This window comes from Oncorhynchus masou, chromosome 10 (assembly GCF_036934945.1).
Source record: "Oncorhynchus masou masou isolate Uvic2021 chromosome 10, UVic_Omas_1.1, whole genome shotgun sequence".
Taxonomy (NCBI): domain Eukaryota; kingdom Metazoa; phylum Chordata; class Actinopteri; order Salmoniformes; family Salmonidae; genus Oncorhynchus; species Oncorhynchus masou.
The window spans coordinates 17,618,155-17,639,581 of NC_088221.1; the positions used below are offsets into that span (position 1 = coordinate 17,618,155).

A 21,427-nucleotide genomic window follows, 5' to 3' on the forward strand; every position below is an offset into this window, starting at 1 on the left:
GACGGATCACCACCTCAAGCTGAACCTCGGCAAGACGGAGCTGCTCTTCCTCCCGGGGAAGGACTGCCCGTTCCATGATCTCGCCATCACGGTTGACAACTCCATTGTGTCCTCCTCCCAGAGCGCTAAGAACCTTGGCGTGATCCTGGACAACACCCTGTCGTTCTCAACCAACATCATGGCGGTGGCCCGTTCCTGTAGGTTCATGCTCTACAACATCCGCAGAGTACGACCCTGCCTCACACAGGAAGCGGCGCAGGTCCTAATCCAGGCACTTGTCATCTCCCGTCTGGATTACTGCAACTCGCTGTTGGCTGGGCTCCCTGCCTGTGCCATTAAACCCCTACAACTCATCCAGAACGCCGCAGCCCGTCTGGTGTTCAACCTTCCCAAGTTCTCTCACGTCACCCCGCTCCTCCGCTCTCTCCACTGGCTTCCAGTTGAAGCTCGCATCCGCTACAAGACCATGGTGCTTGCCTACGGAGCTGTGAGGGGAACGGCACCGCAGTACCTCCAGGCTCTGATCAGGCCCTACACCCAAGCAAGGGCACTGCGTTCATCCACCTCTGGCCTGCTCGCCTCCCTACCACTGAGGAAGTACAGTTCCCGCTCAGCCCAGTCAAAACTGTTCGCTGCTCTGGCCCCCCAATGGTGGAACAAACTCCCTCACGACGCCAGGACAGCGGAGTCAATCACCACCTTCCGGAGACACCTGAAACCCCACCTCTTCAAGGAATACCTAGGATAGGATAAGTAATCCTTCTCACCCCCCCCTTAATGATTTAGATGCACTATTGTAAAGTGGCTGTTCCACTGGATGTCAGAAGGTGAATTCACCAATTTGTAAGTCGCTCTGGATAAGAGCGTCTGCTAAATGACTTAAATGTAAATGTAAATTGTGGTTCCACACGTTGAATAGGTACAAAAATATTGGTGGTGAACCAAAAAAAAAGTAAAGGGTACGACACTGTCAACCTGGACTCAGGGGTAGACGTAACATAATAAATGTAAATCTTGGACACTCCTATTAGTATGATATGTTACATTTCATTTGGTATATATTAATTTGTGGATGGCCATCATCCATTTCATATGATATGTTACAAATTTCAATTCCTATGATATGTTACGAATTTGGAAAAAGTATGCTATGTTGTGAATTCCAATTTGTTGTGGCTAATGTTTGCTAGGTGGCTAACACTAGTATTAGCTAGGTGGCTAATGTTAAGTAATCTTAAGTAACCTTCTTTCTTATGTAACCGTACCATATTGTCAGGAAAAGAAAAGAGAGAGAACAACGAAAAAGCCTGGTCTTATAACTTGTGGTGCCCGACCCCTTGCCCATGTGTGTACATTTTAACATCAATTGGGGAGAGAGAGACTCAAATATCCCATTCATTTATACATACAGGGCACGTTTGAGTAGTAAGGCGAAAGCAACCGACTGTAGTCAAAGAGTGGGGAGGTGCATCTGCAACAGTCGAAAATCGGACGCTAATGTGATTTACCAACAGTAAGGCTCAGTGCAACATGCCATTGTTTATAAAAGATTTTCTTTGTAATGTCAAAATAAAACAACCCCCATATCACACACTCATAAACTGTAACTATACTGTATATGTGCCTGCTCTCCAGGACATCTACAGCACCTGGTGTCACAGGAAGACCAAGAAGATAGTCAAGGACCTCATTCCTCCAAGCTACGGCCAGTTCACCCCACTACCATCTAGAAGGCGGAGACAGTACAGGTGCATTAAAGCTGCGAACGAGAGACTGAAAAACACCTTTCTCCAAGCCGTCAGACTGTTAAATAGTCACCAATAGACGGCCTCCGCCCAGTACCATTCTCTGAACTTTAGTCACTGTTACTAGCCGGCAACACCTGGTACTCAACCCTGCACCTTAGAGACTGCTGCACTATGTACATAATCACTGAAATAATGTTTACATACTGTTTTACCCACTTCACATGTACACAGAACAAGAATATAAATGCAACATGCAACAATTTCTAAGATTTTACTACGTTACAGTTCATATAAGAAAAATCTGTCAATTTAAATAAATTCATTAGGCCCTAATCTAAGGATTTCACATGACTGGGAATACAGTTATGGAACTGTCGGTCAGAGATACGGTGCATTCGGAAAGTATTCAGACCCCTTGACTTTGTCCACATTTTGTTAAGTTACAGCCTTATTCTAAAATCCTCATCAATCTACACACCATACCCCATAATGACAAAGCAAGAACAGGTTTTTTGTATTTTTAGCAAATGTATCATTTTTTTAACAGAAATACCTTATTTACATATGTATTCAGACCCTCTGCTATGACACTCGAAATTGAGGCCAGGTGCATCCTGTTTCCATTGATCCGCCTTGATTGGAGTCCACCTGTGATAAATTCAAGTGATTGGACATGATTTGGAAAGGCACACACCTGTCTATATAAGATCCAACAGTTGACAGAGCATGTCAGAGCAAAAACCAAGCAATGAGGTCAAAGGAATTGTCCGTAGAGTTCCGAGACAGGATTGTGTCGAGGCACAGATTTGGGCAAGGGTGCAAAAAATTTTCTGCAAGGTCCCCAAGAACACAGTGGCCTCCATCCTTCCTTCTTAAATGTGACTTTGGGACAAGTCTCTGAACATAGCAGTGCAGCAATGCTCCCCATCCAACCTGACAGAGCTTGAGAGGATCAGCAGAGAAGAATGGGAGAAACTCCCCAAATACAGGCTTGCCAAGCTTGTAGCGTCATACCCAAGAAGACTTGAGGTAATTGCTGCCAAAGGTGCTTCAACAAACTACTGAGTAAAGGGTCTGAATACTTGTGCAAATGTAATATCTGTTTTTTTATTTTAATACCTTGCAAAAAACACAAATGTTTTTGCTTTTTTATTTTTGGATATTTTGTGAAGATTGAGAAAAAACAACCATTTTATCAATTTTAGAAAGACTAAAAGTCACATTGACTGGAACAGGCAGTTCACACATTGCTGAGAGACATAATTTTATATTAGCATATTTAACCTCAGAAATATGTTAATGACTACAATGAAGCAGTAGGCCTTGTGGGAAAAGTCAAGGGGTCCGAATTGCACTGTATTTTCCACAAGGCCTGCTGCTTCATTTTAGCCATTACCTTATTTCTGAGTTGAAATATACTAATATAATTGTCTCTCTCAGCAGTGTGTGAACTCCATGCTCCAGTCAATGTGACTCTCTCCTCCAGCCATTTTGTCCATATCCTGACCTGGTATCCAGGGGTGTGTACTACCTCGTGATGGGTTGCTCTGACAGGTATGTGTTTGCTTGTGGGTGTGAGTGTCATTCTGTGATCTGTATGAGTATCTCTCTCACTCCCTAATATCTAAATCAACAAGCAAAAACAGCCTTTCCTTGAGGCGTTTACTCTTTGGGAGATTCATTGCTGTAATTACACCACGTAGATGAAGAGACTTGTCAGAACAGGACTGGGAGTGTCTTCCTGCATTTAAGGGAAATTACCCATACCCATAGTTACTATAATATTTAGCCAACAAGTAAGCAGTAAACACTTCAGCTCGTCTTCAACTGCTCTTTCCCTCTCTCTCTCTTAGTCTCTATGTTTTGTCCCTCCTGTACAGAAGGGGAAGGGTCGGACAGACTTGGGAAGTGGTGGCTGGTTGTGAGCATGTGCAGTCCCCTCTGGTGTTTAGCCTGACCAAATAGTTTCTCTGACCGAAACCACAGCCAGGTGTTCGCTGTGTTGGGGAACCACATCTCACGCCTGACCCACCAAGATTGCTTTAAACTCATCAACGACAATGAGTATCAGCATTTCCTCAGGGTTAAAGTTCAAATACTTTAGAGTTGTGTTCAGTAGCACTAACAGAGCTTGCACCTATACATTCTCCATTTTAAAAACATCTGGTCCCTTTGGAGAGACTTTCAAGATGCAGTGAGTCGTGTCAGAACCTAGCATATTAATTTCTTACAAACAGTTGCAAATTCCAATAAAACTAGGCGACATCGCATATTGAAGTTCACTTTCCTTGCTTTGTCTAACAACACTAATGAATCTAGCAAATATGTTCTGGGTCAGAGTGCAGTATTTAGTTTCATTGCAGAAATGTTTGTTAGCACGTTTCTCACACTGGCTTTATCCACAGAGGAGTGTAGCCCAGCAACGTGTGCCTCGGAGGGAGGAGTCTACATTGCACAACAAATGACCATGACTTAGGAATCTGTTTCGGACTCAACAGCTAGCCTGATAGCAAAAAATGGCTCTAAAAAAATGTTTTCAGCTAATAGGGAGAAGTATCCAACAAAATAACTACACTATGGCGTTTACTAATCATAAACTATTTATATATCATATAAATGTCGGTACGTTTGTGGACAATTCTTACTTACTCAACCTTAAAGTCCAATACAGTCGTTTTTATCTTGCTATCAAATAATTTCTGAGTAACGATTAAGTACCTTTTTATAGTGATTGTTTTCAATTAAAATGGTCAACAAGAAACAAATAGCTTCCAGATAATTTTTTAAAGACTGTCTGTGTGTGTTCTGAGTGAAGAGGGGAAACCAGCTGTTATTGGCAGAGGTTTGGAACGCTTCTTTACTGTTCTATTAACTAATTTACCGCCTGGTGATGTCACCAGTCAGGCCAAAACTACATCCTACCAAAACAGGCTAAAATTTCAGCCGGTCTTTTCAAACGGGTTTAACACTAAAGTGGCATTATTGTGATTTTGGCAATTCCGCAGTAATATGCCAACCTCATAGTGGGCCTTTAAAAAAATAAAAGCCTGGTTGCTCAGCAGTCACTAAGCTCGTTTCTCCCTCTGTGTTTCCTGTAGCCCACCTGGATCTACCCTTGGTGAGTGAGAGCCTGTGACAGCACTCTGTGTGGACCTGAGGCCTCCTGTGGATGGCCAACAAGATGTCTACGACAGGTTCAGCTACAAACTCCACATCAGACGCAAACCGCAACAGGGATGGCGCAACAGTAAGGACAGGAAGAGCATGATACGTACACTTAAACTTCTTTATCATGGTCCAAACCTTTGAAGACTCAAAACCTGTGCCATATGGGTCAATTTGAAATTGAGTGATAGATTCAAACTCATTATAAAGCACTCACTAAATCATCAGAGGTGTTTATTAATGCATTAAATGTTTTTTTTCATTGCTAAATGTCTCTTCAGTGCATTCAAGCATGATGCATGCAGGGATTTTTCTGGATCAAAATGGGACTTAGGTGGTTGGTGTGGCCAATAATTTGGTTGCTGATTTTAAAAAATGTAGAGGCCTAGCTGTTGGTCACAGTGATACAATTTAGATATTTTAAAGCTAATTTGCTGCAATTCTACATGTTTTGCCATGAGGCTAAGAGAACATTTAGCAGTTTTAAAGCACATTTCCTGCAGTTCTACACATTGGGCCATGGCTTATGCTACTGTATCTGAATGTATCAAACATTATAATAAAATCAATGGGGGCCTCATGCAATAACACAAATATTCCTGAATGCATACTTTTTAAATTTTAGATTGTAATAAAAATATACATATTCCATCCTGAGAAATATTTACAAAATGTATTTATTTCACGGTTTTGCCCGTCCGATACTTTTCTATGCCGAAAAAACCTGGCATGGTTTTGATGGTATCTGTTGTGTCCAGTACTTTGTGGACAAGGTGTCTCTGAAGGGTAAGACTCCCAGCAGAGAGTACTGTGTCTCCGTAAGGCTCTTAGGCGGCCCAGAGAGACGCAGCAGGAACTCTTCCTACAGCCAACCACTGTAGCTTCACTACTTCTAAGTACACCGCAGGCACGTGTGTGTGCGCATGGGTGTACACACATGAATCCATGTTAGTGGTCTTTGTGCCCTGACTCTCTCTCTTCACAGACAGAGGTCTCAGTGGTTTTGTGTCTTCTTGTGATGCTGTCTGAGCTCTGTATAGCCCTACTGGTTCACACTGGATTCATCTGTCTGAAACGACCTCTTCCAGAAATACTGTAGTTATAGACTGATACAGATATTCTAGCCCTGGCTTCAATCAATCAAATGTATTTTATAAAGCACTTTTTACATCCGCAGTTGTCACAAAGTGCTTTACAGATACCTCGCCTAAAACCCCCGAAGAGCAAGACATGCTGATGCAGAAGCGCAGTGGCAAGGCAAAACTCCCTAGATAGCAGGTTACTCAATCAGCAGGGATTTGGGACAAAGTAACACTGTCTGAAAAGTGTTGGGTAACTCATAGCATTAAGTCCCATCATAAACCTTAGCTTAGGCCTTGGTAAAATGTTAACGTGAGGCTCACAGTGGAGACAACACAGGAAAGAGCTGCAGGTGTCGCATATGCCTCCCCTCTGTCCCACACGCCAGCACTGTGATACATGTGCCTGTGGTTGTGCTGTGGTCACAAAGACAGAAAGGGCAGAGTGTTTAACAGACAGCTGCATCCCCCGCCATCTGCTTCTCTCTTGTTTGGTTAAAGCTGTATCTACAAAGAGAGGTTTTTTGGGAGGGGGCTGACCTGAAAACATTCATATAGAAATGTGAGTGACAGATCTGTAATTCTCATTGAAAGCAAGTCTAAGAAGCAGTAGATCGGTTCAATGTGCGCTATGTCTATGGTTCCCGTTCTTACGTTTAGTTTTTGCGTCTTATTAAAGACTTTTGGTTTTGTACACCAGTTTTAAACAGCTGAAAATACAACTTATGTTATGGAAAATATATTTCACAGCGGTTTACACAATGACTGTTTTGTGTTATCACATTAACTGAAATTAGGCAATCTATTCAAATTTTGGCAACCAGAAATGGCAATGATTTCTGCATATTGCACCTTTTAAAACAAACCCCTCTTCTTTGTCTCTCTAATGCAGGGGTTCCCAAACTTTTTCACTCAGGGCCCCCCTTCCAGCATTTCTATGGGCACAAACATTGTTCATGACAAGGGCTGCTGCAGTCACAATTATGTCAGTCGGTGATTGTCAAGCAAATATCTGTCGGGCTCATGATAATTGACCGTTAATTAACATAAGCACATTTAGCATCTCCTGGCTTCCACACAATCCACTGATGCAGACCTTTTAACATCTTCATTTGAAAAAGTCTAATAAATCCATGTAATATAGCCTACACCTTCAAAGTCAATCCATAGTTTATTTTAGACCGGTGTAAAGAAACATGAAATGAAGAAAATGTGGTCTATTTCAGAAGAACAGAATAGCATACACAGAGTTGTCCTTAGGACCTGATGTGGCTATGCCATATGGGTGTGGGCTACACTAGTTAATTTAGCAGACAAGATTTGCTTAGACATCTGTGCCATTATTTTATAGTATGAAAAATACAATAAAAAAAGATGAATAAAATAAAGGACAGTTTCTCCAAACCATTTGAGGAAGTGCGCACATGCGGCTATTCTGTATTGAGCGGGTAACAAAGAAATAAGTACTCCAATATGCTTAATTTAGAGTTATTAATGTAACTATATTTGTTGTACAAACATTGGGCTATATGTTTAATACATTGTAAGGCTGCATGATGAGACTAATGATTTGAAAAAGTTGCTTGAAAGGCATGAGCTCTGATTTGTTTGTTTTTTGCGCAGACTGTACACACTTCAGTCTCTCATTCACACTTTGAGAAGCACTTGCTAGGCATCCTTTTGTGTGGCTATAATGCACCCTCAAAAAATCCCAATGCCTTTTGCAGTCCTTCTCCCTAAATACTACCCGCTCAGAAGCACCTCTCATCTCACTCACACCTCTCATCTCACTCACATGGCTCTCCATCACGTGATCGGGTCTTTCTCAGGTTACAAGTGAAGACCGACACATTGGGGACGCAACTGCGCCTGTCCTTATCCAATTCCGAGGTGCATATTGAAGATATTGTAAGAACTGTCCACGTTTACTTTTCGTCAGCCAACAAGATGAGTAGGCCTAACGAACAGCAAAAGCACTAGCCAATCTACTATATCCCATAGTACCAAAGTTGACATTCTGTGCAAGAAATAAATATTCCAAAAAACAGTCTGGGACAGTTGTGAATGTTTTTTTTTCTCTTGCTTTGTTTGGTATTTTCCATATTATGTCTGTCTGAGGAAAGGGATGAAAATTGCCCATATTTTAAAGGTTCATGAAAACAATAACTTGCTAACATCAGATAACGTTCATATATTAGCTATTTTTGAGACTCATTTAGATGATTTCCTTGGATGATACAGTAGTAGGTTTATAACATCTATAGAAGAGACAGAAATGATTATGCTGTATATATTCAGAGTCATATCCCTGTAACGCTTAGAGAAGATCTCCTGTCAAGTGTTATTGAAGTGCTGTGGTTGCAGGGTCACCTGCCTCATCTAAAGCCTATTCTTTTGGGGTGTTGCTGTAGACCACCAAGTGCTAACAGTCAGTAGCGAAATAATGTGTCTGAAACGCTTGGTACTGTATGTGATGTAAACCGAGAGCTCTACTTTCTTTGGGGTCCTGGATATTGACTGACTTTCATCAAGCTGTCTGCTCAAGAGGAAGCTTCTCACTGTAACCAGTGCCTGTAATGGTTCAGGTTATTAATCAACCTACCACGGGTGTTTACAAGCACTACAGGATCAAGATAATCCACATGTTTTGATCACATCTTTTTTACTAATTCTGTAGCACTTTGTTCTAAAGCTGTATCCGTATCCATTGGATGTAGTAGCCACACTATAGTGGCTGTGGCCAGGAAAGCCAAAGTTTCAAAAGGTGGCCTAAAATAGTGTAGAAGAGATCATACAAAATATTATGTTGTGACTCTTATGTGGATGATGTTACAAATATTAGTTGGTCTGATGTGACTAATGAGGAGCATCCAGCCACTGCACTTGATGAATTTATGAAATGGCTTCTTCCAATTGTTGATGAACGTGGCACCTGTTGAGAAACTGACTGTTAGAACTGTTGAAGCTCCATGGATTGATGAGGAATTGAAAAGCTGTCTGGCTTTGGGGGCAGATGGTGCAAAAAGGAGTGGCTAATACGTTTGGTTGCACATCTGATTTACTGCAAATTGAGAAATGATGTGACTAAACTCAACAAAAAGAAGAATAAACTATTATGAAGCCAAGATCAATGATACTGTATAAATAATGATGGAGTGGGAAAACACTTTGCATTACTTTAAATTAAATTATGGGCAAAAAGATAAATTCAACTCCAACTTTCATCGAATCAGATGGCTTATTCATCACAACCATTTGATGTTGGCAATTATTTTAATGATTACTTCATTGGCAAAGTGGGCAAACAGGCAGGATATGCCAACAACGAACAGTGAGCCATCATGCATAAAAAAAACAGATGGTTTGTATCCCCCATATACATAACATTCTATAGGTTGCAAGAATTATGTATAATCATTTCAATTGAAAAACTTAAGTTTTGAATACAGTGTTTTGTGTGTCAGTTCATAAACCATGTGCGATGGAAACATGATTGTTATTACTGTACGTATGTTGTCACAAAGACGCGGTACAAGGAACCGTTAATAGCGTGGGCATGACTTATACCACATTGCTGAATTAACATAAATGTGTCAAGTAGAGGAGGGGGAGTCTAGGCTAACACGCTGCTAATAAAAGCTAGGTTGTTTCCAATCTGCTCGCTATTTGATTTGTTCCATTGTGAAGCGTTGACCACAGCAATGGTTTAGTGTTGAGGGGTTTTCCCTTATGGGGGATTGTATGAGGTGACCTTAGTCACAGGCTCACACATGGTGTCAGAGGTGCAACGGTCTCTTGATTTAAGACTTTTTAAACACATTAACACATTAACACTGTCTGACTCTTTGCAGAGATAAATACAACACCAGGAGAACATGCCTCCAGTGTCCTACAATGAGGAACGGTTTCCCTCAGTGCATTTAGTTCCACCATCGTCAGCCTTCGCGAAGCAGTGGAAAGGATGGAGAGAGTAAGGACAGCAGTGATCGAGACGGAGGGGAAGATAAATAGTGGGGGAGGAGGAGGGCACGAGACACGAGGGGCTGCTGCCGATCTGTCCTCTCTCAACCCCCTCTCCTCTTCCTCCTCTTCTTCCACTAAAACAGAGGTGCTCCTACCCCATCCAAAAACACTCTCCGGCCTATCCCACTGTCCTGTCCACAAAGCTTAAGACCACCTCTGAGACAGTGTCCAACCGCCCTCAATGTCCTCTCTTCATAACACAAGACCAACAGCGTGAATCTCTGCTTAGACCTGACTGCCTTTCAATGTCCATATCAAACAACTGTCAACTATCTGTGACCTCACAAACCAGTCAACTTCCAGAGCCAGCCAAGTGTGGTTCATTGGGACAGGACTTGAGCTTCAGTCTTTTCTCAGAGAGAGAGAGACTACATGGACCGTAGAGGGATTACAGCAGATGAAAGAGGAGGAGGGGAGCGGTCACGTGATGATGTGGCTTTTCATATGTGAAAACATGTTTTTGGAACACTTTGTGACATTTCAAAACACTTCATATGTTCCTAAAACACATTTTCACATGATTTCAGATGTGAAATGTCACATTTTACGTATGCTTCAACATGTGATAACATGAAACTACACTGTTAGCCATTGCTGTTAATTTAGTGGTACATTTTATAGTCATTATACGGTAGATTTTTACAGTAATATGCACTACCTGTCAAAAGTTTTAGAACACCTACTCATTCAAGTTTTTTTTATTACTATTTTCTACATTGTAGAGTAATAGTGAAGACATCAAAACTATGAAATAACAAATGGAATCATGTAGTAACCAAAAAAGTGTTAAACAAATCAAAATATATTTTAAAATTTGAGATTCTTCAAAGTAGCCACCCTTTGCCTTGAGGACAGCTTTGCACATTGTTTCAACCAGCTTCATGAGGTTGTCACCTGGAATGCATTTTAATTAACAGGTGTGCCTTCTTAAAGTTAATTTGTGTAATTTCTTTCCTTCTGAATGCATTTGAGCCAATCAGTTGTGTTGTGACAAGGTAGGGGTGGAGGGGTGGTATACAGATAATAGCCCTATTTTGTAAAAGACCGGGTCCATGTTATGGCAAGAACAGCTCAAATAAGCAAAGTGAAAAGAAAGTCCATCATTGCAGTCGCAAAAACCATCAAGCACTATGATGAAACTGAAGCACGTCCCACAAGGATCACCACAGAAAAGGAAGGGGTGGAGGGGTGGTATACAGAGTTACCTCTGCTGCAGAGGATACGTTCATTAGAGTTACCAGCCTCAGGAATTGCAGCCCAATTAAATGCTTCACAGTGTTCAAGTAACAGACACATCTCACCATCAACTGTTCAGAGGAGACTGTGTGAATCAGGCCTTCGTGATCAAATTGCTGCAAAGAAACCACTACTAAAGGACACCAATAATAAGAAGAGACTTTCTTGGGCCAAGAAACATGAGCAATGTACTTTAGACCGTTGGGAATTTGTCCTTTGGTCTGAGTCCAAATTTGGGATTTTTGGATCCAACCGCCGTGTCCTTGTGAGACGCGATGTAGGTGAACGGGTGATCTCCGCATGTGTATTTCCCACCGTAAAGCATGGAGGAGGAGGTGTTATAGTGTAGTAGTGTCACCAGCAAAGCACAGTCTGTGATTTTTCAGGCACACTTAACCAGCATGGCTACCAAAGCATTCTGCAGTGATAAGCCATCCATCTGGTTTGTGCTTAGTGAGACTGTCCTGTTGAAAAACAATTGATAATGACCCAACACACCTCCAGGCTGTGTAAGGGCTATTTTACCAAGAATGAGAGTGATGGAGTGCTGCATCAGATGACCTGGCCTCCACAATCACCCGACCTCAACCAAATTGAGATGTTTTGGGATGAGTCTGACCGCAGAGTGAAGGGACAGCAGCCAACAAGTGCTCAGCATATGTGGGAACTCCTTCAAGACTGATGGAAAAGCATTCCAGGTGAAGCTGGTTGAGAGAATGCCAAGAGTGTGCAAAGCTGTCATCAAGGCAAAGGGTGGCTATTTGATGAAACTCAAATATAAAATATATTTTGATTTAACACTTTTTTTTGGTTACTACATAATTCCATATGTGTTATTTCATAGTTTTGATGTCTTCACTATTATTCTACAATGTAGGGAAAAAAATGGAAAAATAAAGAAAAACCAAGGTTCTGTGTTATGCACTATAGCCCGTTACCATATCATATGTGATTGAATATTATTTGCTGTTGGCTTGTGTGGGTGTATGTGTTATGCAACATAGCTGACTTGAAACATTGTTAACAGTTTCAGGGCCATGGGCCTTTCTCATGATGGAGAAATACAGAATAACATGAAGACAGGAATTGTGCAATGAGTTGAGAGGAGGCACTGTTTGCGAGAACAAACAGTCTTCTGCTAGATAACAGGAGCCAGGTGCCTGATAACTGTATATTCTCTGACAGGCCGGCTCGGACGCAGGAACTACCTATGTCAGAGTATATTTATAATATCTTTGTCAGGAACAAGTCAGTTCTCTGTTTGCCCTGCGAGGTGGGACAGAGAGCCCGTATATACGAAAATTGCATTTACCACTTATTGCTTAGCTAATAAAAAATACATAGTATACAACCCTAACACTAGGTGTTCTAAAACCTTTGACCGGTAGTGTATGTATTAGTGTTCTGCTATATATTTACTGTCAAATGCAATGCGCTTGGGTACTTTTTGGCCTGTCCTGCAAATTAACTTGGCATGCCTCACTTGCAATTGCATTTAAACTTAAAGGATAGCCTTCTTTTGATGCGCCTATGGCACAAACAGGATCGGTGGGTCCCCCGTCGGACTGTTGAGCTAACGTAGGCTAATGTGATTAGCATGAGGTTGTAAGTAACAATAACATTTCCCAGGACATAGACATATCTGATATTGGCAGAAAGCTTACATTCTTGTTAATCTAACTGCACTGTCGAAATTATTACAGTGAAAGAATACAATGCTGTTGTTTGAGGAGAAAGCACCGTTATGAGCTTGAAAATGTATTAATAGATACTCAACTAGTCTAAAGAAAGCCAGTTGTATTGCTTCTTTAATCAGAACAACAGTTTTCAGCTGTGCTAACATAATTGCAAAAGGGTTTTCTAATGATCAATTAGACTTTTTTTAAATTATAAACTTGGATTATCTAACACAACATGCGATTGTAACAGGAGTGATTGGTTGCTGATAATGGGCCTCTGTACGCCTATGTAGATATTCCATAAAAAAATCAGCCGTTTCCAGCTACAATAGTCATTTACAACATTAACAATGTCTACACTGTATTTCTGATCAATTTGATGTTATTTTAAAGGACAAAAAATTAGCTTTTCTTTCAAAAACAAGGACATTTCTAAGTGACCCAAAACTTTTGAACGGTAGTGTATATTCACAAACACTAAAAAATAAGAGTACAGTTACTGTACAAGTGTTGTTACCTGGTGCACAAAAAGATCAAAGATACAGTGCCTTGCGAGAGTATTCGGCCCCCTTGAACTTTGCGACCTTTTGCCACATTTCAGGCTTCAAACATAAAGATATAAAACTGTATTTTTTTGTGAAGAATCAACAACAAGTGGGACACAATCATGAAGTGGAACGACATTTATTGGATATTTCAAACGTTTTTAACAAATCAAAAACTGAAAGATTGGGCGTGCAAAATTATTCAGCCCCTTTACTTTCAGTGCAGCAAACTCTCTCCAGAAGTTCAGTGAGGATCTCTGAATGATCCAATGTTGACCTAAATGACTAATGATGATAAATACAATCCACCTGTGTGTAATCAAGTCTCCGTATAAATGCACCTGCACTGTGATAGTCTCAGAGGTCCGTTAAAAGCGCAGAGAGCATCATGAAGAACAAGGAACACACCAGGCAGGTCTGAGATACTGTTGCGAAGAAGTTTAAAGCCGGATTTGGATACAAAAAGATTTCCCAAGCTTTAAACATCCCAAGGAGCACTGTGCAAGCGATAATATTGAAATGGAAGGAGTATCAGACCACTGCAAATCTACCAAGACCTGGCCATCCCTCTAAACTTTCAGCTCATACAAGGAGAAGACTGATCAGAGATGCAGCCAAGAGGCCCATGATCACTCTGGATGAACTGCAGAGATCTACAGCTGAGGTGGGAGACTCTGTCCATAGGACAACAATCAGTCGTATGTGGCACAAATCTGGCCTTTTTGGAAGAGTGGCAAGAAGAAAGCCGTTTCTTAAAGATATCCATAAAAAGTGTTGTTTAAAGTTTGCCACAAGTCACCTGGGAGACACACCAAACATGTGGAAGAAGGTGCTCTGGTCAGATGAAACCAAAATTGAACTTTTTGGCAACAATGCAAAACGTTATGTTTGGCGTAAAAGCAACACAGCTCATCACCCTGAACACACACCATCCCCACTGTCAAACATGGTGGTGGCAGCATCATGGTTTGGGCCTGCTTTTCTTCAGCAGGCACAGGGAAGATGGTTAAAATTGATGGGAAGATGGATGGAGCCAAATACAGGACCATTCTGGAAGAACACCTGATGGAGTCTGCAAAAGTCCTGAGACTGGGACGGAGATTTGTCTTCCAACAAGACAATGATCCAAAACATAAAGCAAAATCTACAATGGAATGGTTCAAAAATAAACATATCCAGGTGTTAGAATGGCCAAGTCAAAGTCCAGACCTGAATCCAATCGAGAATCTGTGGAAAGAATTGAAAACTGCTGTTCACAAATGCTCTCCATCAAACCTCATTGAGCTGGAGCTGTTTTGCAAGGAGGAATGGGAAAAAATGTCAGTCTCTCAATGTGCAAAACTGATAGAGACATACCCCAAGCGACTTACAGCTGTAATCGCAGCAAAAGGTGGCGCTACAAAGTATTAACTTAAGGGGGCTGAATAATTTTGCACGCCCAATTTTTCAAGTTTTTGATTTGTTAAAAAAGTTTGAAATATCCAATAAATGTCGTTCCACTTCATGATTGTGTCCCACTTGTTGTTGATTCTTTACAAAAAATACAGTTTTATAGCTTTATGTTTGAGGCCTGAAATGTGGCAAAAGGTCGCAAAGTTCAAGGGGGCTGAATACTTTCGCAAGGCACTGTACATACACATAGTGTACCTTCACATAGGAACTCACATGGTAGTGGTCAGTACCTTTTTGGGTACATGTGCGGATAATAGTAGAATTTTACATTTTTCTACCCAATATATTAAATACAAAGCTGTGTTCGTAACCATGAGGGAGGTGGGAATTGTCCTGATGTGAAGTCATAAATACCATACTGGATGCCTTCACGTGCTTTGAAATGGCTGGGTATCGCCACTTGGCTAATGACCAACAAGCTGCGTCAACCATCATGCTTGTTGTGACGTGTGTGCTGGGAGTTCGGGAAACAAGTTCAGGGAGTGAATCATTTAATAAATAAATAAATGAAACATAATACAAAACAAGAAACACGAACAGCACAGAGACAGGAAACTGAAACAGAAACAATAATGCCTGGGGAAGGAACCAAAGGGAGTGACATATATAGGGAAGGTAATCAGGGAGTTGATGGATTCCACGTGTGTCTGATGACGCGCTGGTGCACGTAGCGATGGTGACAGGAGTGCGCCATAACAAGCAGTCTGGTGACCTAGAGGCCAGAAAGGAAGTATACATGACAGTACCCCCTCCCTGACAAATTAATGGAAGTATGGAGGAAGTTTTGTGCCAATAAAAACAGGGAAAAATATGTGTCCAAAAAAACTAAAATATTTTCTGAGCTTTCTTATATTCCCTACATATAGGACAGACAGTTCAAAACCTTATTCCTCATGATTTATTTACTTGATTCTGGGCAGCTTTTAGCAAAATGCACAAGTGCATTCTTGTAGTGTTGCACCGTATACTGGTACCACGGTTATATCACAGTACCAAAACGTCATAATACTTATGATACCAACATTTTATAAACTGTAGTACTGTTTCATATGATAATACCACATTTTTCAGCCCTGCCAATTACACTTGTTTTATAAAGTCAGTTTCCTGCGCATCTATTCCTCAATCAGTTTTTGAAATATAATTTATTCATGATAGCGAGCGGGATAGTTGTCACGAGTCCGACCGAGGGTGGTTCCCTTTCCCGGGCGGGTGGCGCTCGGCGGTCGTCGTCACCGGCCTATTAGCTGCCACTGATTGTCTTTCCTCCTCCTCCTTGTATGTTTAGTGGTACCACCTGTTTATGTTTAATTAGTTTGTCTTTATTAGACAGCCGGCCCGCCTGGTTGTTGTGCGGGATTATTTCAGTGTAACCTTCGGCTCTGTTGTAGAGGTACGTGTTAGTACTTGGTCGTGTATTTTTCGTTGCACATTTTGATTCCCTGTGTTTGGGAACGTAACTATCGTGAGCACCCTGTGGTGCGTTGGTGCTATTAAAGACGCACAGCATTGAACTCTCTGTCTCCTGCATTTGACTCCACACCCACAACACCTGGAGCATTACAATAGTGACTCTGATGAGTCTTCTGTGTTTAGATTTTTGCGTTTGATACATTAGAGCAGAGCAAGTAAAGTTAATACAAATGTATAATATCATCCCTGGTATAACCAAAAGCACAGGCCAGTCTGAGTAGGCTCTACAAGTTTGTTGTCACGCAGCCTCTGAGTGCCAGGAAGGACAAATACAGCACAGCTGTGCGACAGGCATGCTTGCAGCTTTACTGCAAAGGAAACATCTTGTCTTAGCTCAAACGGTTAAAAAAAACATGACCCATATTAACAGAGCTTTTTAAGAGCTTTTTTATTCCCGCGCAATTTCACACATATTTTATATAATTTCATAAACCATGTTGTGGACCATTTTAAACTAATTCCAGGTCGCTAGTTATTGGTTTGATAAACAACATTTTTCAGTCATTTTACCTAGTTAACAACCTGCTAACTTGAGTGTATGTCTAGGGAAATTTGATTGGTAAAGGAAATGGGTCTGCTACGCTACTCATTTGTACTTATTTTGGATCCCATTATTTGCTGCCTTGGCATGGGGATCCATATCGAGGCAGGTCCTACAGGTCCAGAAAAATTAAGGCAGTTCTATACAATTAAAAACATTACATTGCATTTCACAACAGAATTCACAACACATTAATTGTGTGCCCTCAGGCCACTACCCTACTACCACATTTCTACACACAATCCGTGTGTGTGTGTGTGTCTCTTCACAGTCCCTGCTGTTCCATAAAGTCACGTGTACACTACACAATTTTGGCCACGGTTTAGCTATCCTAGTCAAGTTTTTGAGATTGTAGACAAAATCCCCATGTCGCTGCCTACTCGGGCGCACGGCCATCACTGACGCTCGTTTAATGTGAGCGGGTCAGAGACGCAATCTGAGGGCTACCTTGTGTTTGAGTAGTCCCAGACGTCCAAACATTTTCAAACATGTTTGATTTTATCAGCACAAAATCTGCAATGCTCTTGTAGTGTGAGATGTGCAACGACAAGTTTTGAGAACAGTGATCAGCAATAGCCAATGAGAGTTCGCCAGAGAAGAAGACAGTGAGATGATGACGTTGTTTTTCATCTCCCAGAATGTGTAGACTCAACCAGGAGCTACTACTAGTATGCTTTTGTACTTGTCTTTAACCAAAGCAAAAGTGTCATTGCTACAGCTCTGAAGTTCACAAGCAATGTTATTCAATTCAAAATGTTGGCAAGATATTTCAACTCTGTATGGCAAGCGTGAATGTCTTACTGAAAACATTTGAGGCTGCTTTGAGCCACAGCTAATTGTAGCTACTGTACGTTAAATCTAATCACATCATTGTTTTTGTGAGACCACATGGTATCGAGAATCATAACGACCAAGTGAAGAATCTTGCAGTGTGTGACCCCCGTCTGTGCCACATCGTTTAGTGCCTCATCATTTACCACTATGTTGGCAACACAAAAATAACTACAGGAAAGAAGGTTGTTTAATGTGAGAGGCTCAGCGATGTTAGGATTTTGAAAGTTGTGTAGTGTACACCTGGTTTAAGGTGTATTTTTTAATCTGTTTTCTAAATTTGATTTTACTGCTTGCATGAGTTACTTTGTGTGGAATAGAGAAGTCATGGCTCTATGTAGTATTGTACGCCTGCCATAGTCTGTCCTGGACTTTGGGACTTTGAAGAGACCACTGTTGGCATGGCTAGTGGGGTATGCATGGGTGTCTGAACTGTGTGCTAGTAGTTTAAACAGACAGCTCGGTAGTGGTGATGAAGTCAATCTCTCCATCACTTTGAGCGAAGAAGATTGACATGCGTATTATTAATGTTAGCTCTCCGTGTACATTTAAGGACCAGCTGTGCTGCCTTGTTCTGGGCCATTCGTAAGTCCCTCTTTGTGGCACCTGACCACACGACTGGACAGTGGTCCATGTGCAACAAAACTAGGACCTGTCTTGGTTATAGCGATGTTAAGAAAGTAGAGCAGTGCTTTATTATGGACAGACCTCTCCCCATCTTAGTGACTGTTGCATCAATATGTTTTGACCATGACCATTTACAATCCAGGGTTACTCCAAGCAGTTTAGTCTCCTCAACTTGCTCAATTTCCACATGATTCATTAGAAGATTTAGTTGAGAATTAGGGTTTAATGAATGATTTGTCCCAAATACAGTGCTTTTAGTTATTTCTTGCCACCCATTCTGAAACTGACTGCAGCTCTTTGTGAAGTGTTGCAGTGATTTCACTTGCTATGGTAGTTGACGTGTAGAATCATCAGCATACATAGACACAGAGGCTTTATTCAGAGCCAATGGCAGGTCATTAGTAACGATTGAAGAAAGTAAGGTGCCTAGACAGCTGACCTGGGGAATGCCTGAATCTATGTGGATTATTTTGGAAAGGCTTCCATTAAATAGCACTCTCTGTGTTCTGTTAGACAGGTAACTCTTAATTCACAATATAGCAGGGGATGTAAAGCTATAACACATGTTTTTTCAGCAGCAGATTATGGCAAAAGCTGCACTGAAGTCTAACAAAACAGCTCCTACTATTTTGATAGTATCCTATCAATTTCTCTCAGCCAATCATGAGTCATTTGTGTAAGTGCCGGACATGTTGAATAAGCTTGTTGAAAATCTGTTGTTAATTTGTTTACTGTGAAATAGCATTGTATCTGGTCAAACACAACTTTTTCACAAAGTTTACTGAGGGCTGGTAACAGGCTGATTGGACTGCTGTTTGAGCCAGTAAAAGGTGCTTTGTTATTCTTAGGTAGCAAAATTACTTTTACTTTCCTCCAGGCCTGAGGGCACACACTTTCCTGTAGGCCTGATTGAAGAGATGGCAAATAGGAGTGGCAATATCGTTCGCTCTCATCCTGAGTCATTTACCATCCAAGTTGTCATGAGATGTGCTAAACTATATTTAAAAATATATATCTCTTTCTGGTACTCCTGAAATTATGTTTGGTGCCTAACATTTTTAAAGTGGGGATCAGTGTGTGTACCGTATGTGTTTGTGGGATGCTCATGGGCAAACGTCAAGGGAATGGTAGGTCAAGCTATACAATACAGTTTTCTGTACTTATTCACAAGTTTATGGTCAACATACTTTTCAGTGTTTATGCCAATGGGGGGAAAAAAGGATACAAAGTGTCTTCAAAAGATAAATTATTAGTCATTTGACCGTTACAAATGTATAGTAGCCTTTACTTGCTTTTTGCCATACTATAGAAAACTTGTTATCCATTTTTTTTTATCTAGGCAAGTCGGTTAAGAACAAATTCTTATTTACAATGATGGCCTACCGGGGAACAATAGGTTAACTGCCTTGTTCAGGGGCAGAACGACATTTTTACCTTGTCAGCTTGGGGATTCAATCCACCAACCTTTCGATTTCTGGCCCAATGCTCTAACCACTAGGCTACCTACCTGCCACCCCAAACTGTTACATATTCAGGAAAATATAGTCATTTTGAAGTGTGTATTATTTTATATGTATGTAATCAATGCAAAAAGAATGTTGTTTTGAGATGTAATATTTGTTAATGCCAAACTGTTAACGGTCAAATAACTAATACAAACATTTTATAATTAATCTTGGAGACATTTTGTATCCTTTTTTATTTGTACTTACTTAATAAAATGAAATATTTGTATATACCATCTTAACATTTGTTTTGTAGTTGTATGTTATAAACACAGTTAATAAACTGATGACAGCACTCTGTTCAGTATAACGTTATAAGCAAGCTTCATGTTCATGACAGAAATATGTATACTGTATAGCTTCCTTCAAACTTACCTCATACAGAAACACACAACCAATACAGCATACACTTCAAACATTCACAAAAACAAATATTACATTGAAATGGACAGCAAAGGAAGAGAAAATACTGTTCCATCCAGTGTTGTACGTCCCATTATTAGAATGCAGCATTCCAGTGAGTGTGGGAGTGACAGAACATGGCACATGGATATTATAAGGTGTGTGAGTGAGTTAGGGGGAACATCTCAGGGAGGGATTTCTGGGGAAATGAAACTTACACCTTTACATAATGACAGCAGCAGCTCCTTGCCCCAGCTCATTGCACTCTAACCCCGAGACACACGGCCAGGCCTGCCATCCTACACAGCTACTGACCCAAGATGGGGCCTTGGACCCTGCTGCTCCTGCACCTACCCCTGGGTAGGCTCTGTTTTTTTGAAGGGGGTCTCTGGGGGGAAATAAAGGGGAAGGCAATATCTTGTCTGTTGCACAACTGAATGCATTCAACAAAATTTGGCTTCCGCATTTAACCCAGCCCTTCAATTGATTTTTGTTGATTGTTTGGGTCATGCATTTTACTTTCTGGCGAGGACTGTAGTATTTCATGTAGGATGTTCATATTGCAAGTTGCAACTGTGTGTGTGTGTGTGTGTGTGTGTGTGTGTGTGTGTGTGTGTGTGTGTGTGTGTGTGTGTGTGTGTGTGTGTGTCTTCCAGTGGTGTCCATGCTCCCAGCCCCTACCAACGTGTCCATTGTCTCCTTCAACCTGGAGCACACTCTGACCTGGCTGCCAGGTCCAGGGACTCCTGACAACACACATTTCACAGTTCAGAGCCTCAGGTTAGCTCACACTTACACTTCAGTCCCATGCTTTCATTTCATTTAACTTCACCTTATACGTAGCTGCTGAATAAGCACTTTCTTTTCAGGGTTGTCTTCCAGGATGATCCATTGCTTTCGTTTCGTCTGGTTAGCTGGTCAAGGCCAATACTGAATCACTGCAATTGTGCAATGTAGAGCCGTGTAGATATCTTCATCAGTGTTGCATTTCCTTAGCTTCTCCCTTCTATTTCTCTCTCTTTTTCTCTCTCAAATCAATTTCAATTCATTTTCATTTGCTTTTTTTCATACATGACATAACAATGTACATATTGGCAAAGTGTACTTTGGAAATGGAATGA

The 21,427-nt window shown here is 41.1% G+C and overlaps 1 protein-coding gene and 1 long non-coding RNA gene across 3 annotated transcripts in view; both read left to right on the top strand.

The window, feature by feature from the left end:
• LOC135546824 (uncharacterized) overlaps positions 1–21,427 on the top strand; it is a 36,685-nt gene that overhangs the window by 11,390 nt on the left and 3,868 nt on the right. Inside the window, exon 9 of the mRNA XM_064975410.1 lies at positions 20,963–21,086. Within this exon, the coding sequence (XP_064831482.1) occupies positions 20,963–21,086 (124 nt within the window). The remainder of the gene's footprint in view (positions 1–20,962; positions 21,087–21,427) is intronic.
• Positions 782–10,186, top strand: LOC135547252 (uncharacterized). Of its 2 annotated transcripts, XR_010456682.1 has the most exons (5): positions 782–1,513; positions 1,636–1,748; positions 3,192–3,302; positions 4,847–4,995; positions 9,844–10,186. It is a non-coding gene; the product is annotated as an uncharacterized LOC135547252 (long non-coding RNA). The 2 variants fall into 2 exon arrangements; XR_010456681.1 differs by having other exon boundaries at positions 782–1,748.